Raw genomic sequence first — 2,631 nt, 5'->3', positions numbered from 1 at the left:
CCATGCAAACAACTCAAACTAACGCTTTCTGCACATCAACCCAATTCAGTTGCAGCAAATGTGAGCCAATTTTTCCTCACCCTTAACATTTTCTCTACCGTGTTATGGTGAAATGACGAAAGTGTATGAAAACAAGGAGGACACATAAATTGCACGAGAAAATTATCAAACCGGATTTGATTGACAGGCAGAAATTGTCACATGATGTAATTGTGGGTACGCATGCAATTTGCAGGAAGGAAAAGACAAATACTGTTTTATCGGCACGAATGGTAGGTATTTGAATAACTTGACAACACAAGTGCAATGAAATTTCGGCTTTTGGTTATTTTTGGCAAAGTGGTTGGTATCCACCACCAGATGTGTGTCTGTACACTCAACAGGTAATTTGACTGTGGGAATGAGTCGTCTTGATAGTGATGGGAAGAGAACATGTCCAGCTGAGTTAGTACGGACTGAGTGCCATGACATCAGGTGACGATGCGAACCAAGAGCGGAAAATGTGCGAGGCGGGTGGACGGGTGCACGTTTGATCAAAAAGCAAATTGAAGGTGGTTTGAGGAATGAGTGGCCTTAGCATGGAGCATTAAGAACCGATGAGAATTTGCCATGTGCAATGCGGTCTCGAACATCTCCTGGAGCCACTAGTGTTTCCATAACTCTTCTAATCTCACTTTGTCATTTATTCCAGCACTGCTTCAAACCGCGGCTACTGGGGGACTGATGCAATCACTTAAACGACAGTGGTCAGTTGAACTGGCTTTCATGCAAAACACTCTCATAGTAGTTGGAGAACGCGTCCACTGTTTAGATGGCAAAATCGCAATGTGTGCAGCATCACCAAAGGAGTAGTATTGTTGATTTTTTCCATCGCTAGAACAGTGTCTGTGAGAGTGTGTCTGTGATGTGCAAATGCGTAGGCAACTTCTAGTGGCACTGGTGGAGAAGATCATTTACGTCAGGTGAAATGTCAATTTAACTATTGTGATTGTGCTTCTGAAATAAGTTTTGCCATGCGATTTGTGAATTAGCTCTACCAGAATGAAAAATTGATGAAAGGATTGTGAGAATATTCGTTGGCAAAAGAGGACGCTTTTGCATTTTGTTAATTCGTTCAGAGAAAAGTAAACTTTGCCAACTAAGGATGCTGGAATCACTTGCATGTATGACGAGGCAAATAATTCAGCCTGGCCATTGCAGTGTCTCCTTCACCGTCATGGCACTTTGCTTTAAGTCTAGACTGCTTCATCAATCTCATGTCTCGTTTAAGGAAGGTTTCTTACTGGAATGTAGTACGGCATTTGTAGCAGCACTCGCGAGTCATCATTTGCCCTGTCATGAGGCATTACATAATGCATATTTCTTTCTCCCGCTTTTGGCTTGGAATTGAATTAGCCACCAGGCATAGTGCAATCCTTTGCAAATATGGGTAGCAGTGAGAAGGATCTACTTATGCAGGTCACTGCAATCAGTGGTGGAGCAATATATGCTTCTACAAACATGTGATGCGATGTATACATACATCCGTACTAAAAGATGTTCAGTATTCCATCATTTGATCATATCTATTGCCCAAACTCAGACTGTTCTAAAGATTTATGCAAATTTGGCGTTGTGATTTCATAGTTGATGTTTAAGCACCACATTTTTTTCTCCGAAGTCAGGCATTGCTCGATCTGTGTGAGTCGTGGAAAAACGGGTTTCACATTGTGAATGTGGTTAGCCTCGATGTACACCAGCCCCGCACCCCACCATTGCAATTCAGCCTCTCCTGTAGCACGTGCCTTCGAAGGGAGGGTTAATGCGCTTTCGCCTGCACCACAGTCGCGTGACCAGTTGCACATCTCTGCACCGAACATGTCCCCACAATTATTTCAATTTAGATGAGTGTGCTGGCGTAACTTCACCATCAGCTTAGGAATAATCTCACGGCATCTGTTGTGCATAGAGACCAAACAGTCGTACAGTTGAAGATACGAGCTCTCTCATTCTCAGCTCTGGATGCGCAGAACACCCTTCATTGTTCATGAGCAGGCGTTTCGCTGGGAATCACTGCTGTTACCTCTTCTTCCGGTGCTATTCTATGTCTCCATTCCCACTTTTCTTCCACAAAATGTCACTTCGTTCCACTAATTCCTGCATTTGATAAGGCGAGCTTTGCCAAGAGCCCCTTTCACTACTTCTCTGACGACACCTTGCTTGAATTGACATTTAGTCCCAGTCAAGCTGATGATCCCCGCCGATTACTTTAGCTGTGTAAGTATCTTCTTCGTAGGCGTCACCATATCCCTTACTACAGGAAAGTGTTGATGTGGGAGAATATAATAAAACGCAGGAATGCGTTGGAAAAGGAAGTGCTTTTAAAATAGCACCAAAACATGCATTGTGAGGATTGCAACTGCCTGAGACATTGGAGCGAATTTGGCGTTGAATTTCTATCGACGATGTGTGGACACACTTCATTCCCCTTCTGGAGAAAGACACTGCCCACCCTGATTAAGCTGTGGATGCTCTGTTTCATAATGCAAGTAGAGTTAGTCTCAAGATATATCGGTCTGCTTTGCATTCGTTACAACTCAAACTTTTTCGGTGGCACGTGCTTCAATCATTAAAATTTACTGTGCATTCACC

The 2,631-nt window shown here is 43.3% G+C and overlaps 1 protein-coding gene across 1 annotated transcript in view; it reads right to left on the bottom strand. All coding sequences in view use genetic code 11, as the record gives it.

Moving 5' to 3' along the window:
• Nucleotides 1-632, bottom strand: part of EGR_05415 (hypothetical protein) — a gene marked incomplete at both ends in the record, with an annotated part of 1,512 nt that extends 880 nt beyond the window's left edge. Inside the window, one exon of the mRNA XM_024494664.1 lies at nt 595-632. Coding sequence (XP_024350849.1) covers nt 595-632 — 38 coding nt within the window. The remainder of the gene's footprint in view (nt 1-594) is intronic.
• Nucleotides 633-2,631: the final 1,999 nt, after the last annotated feature.

The sequence above is a fragment of the Echinococcus granulosus genome, assembly GCF_000524195.1.
Source record: "Echinococcus granulosus chromosome Unknown EG_S00040, whole genome shotgun sequence".
NCBI lineage: Eukaryota > Metazoa > Platyhelminthes > Cestoda > Cyclophyllidea > Taeniidae > Echinococcus > Echinococcus granulosus.
Note: the sequence above shows the minus strand (reverse complement) of the source record. Positions and strands in the feature narration are given on the sequence as shown.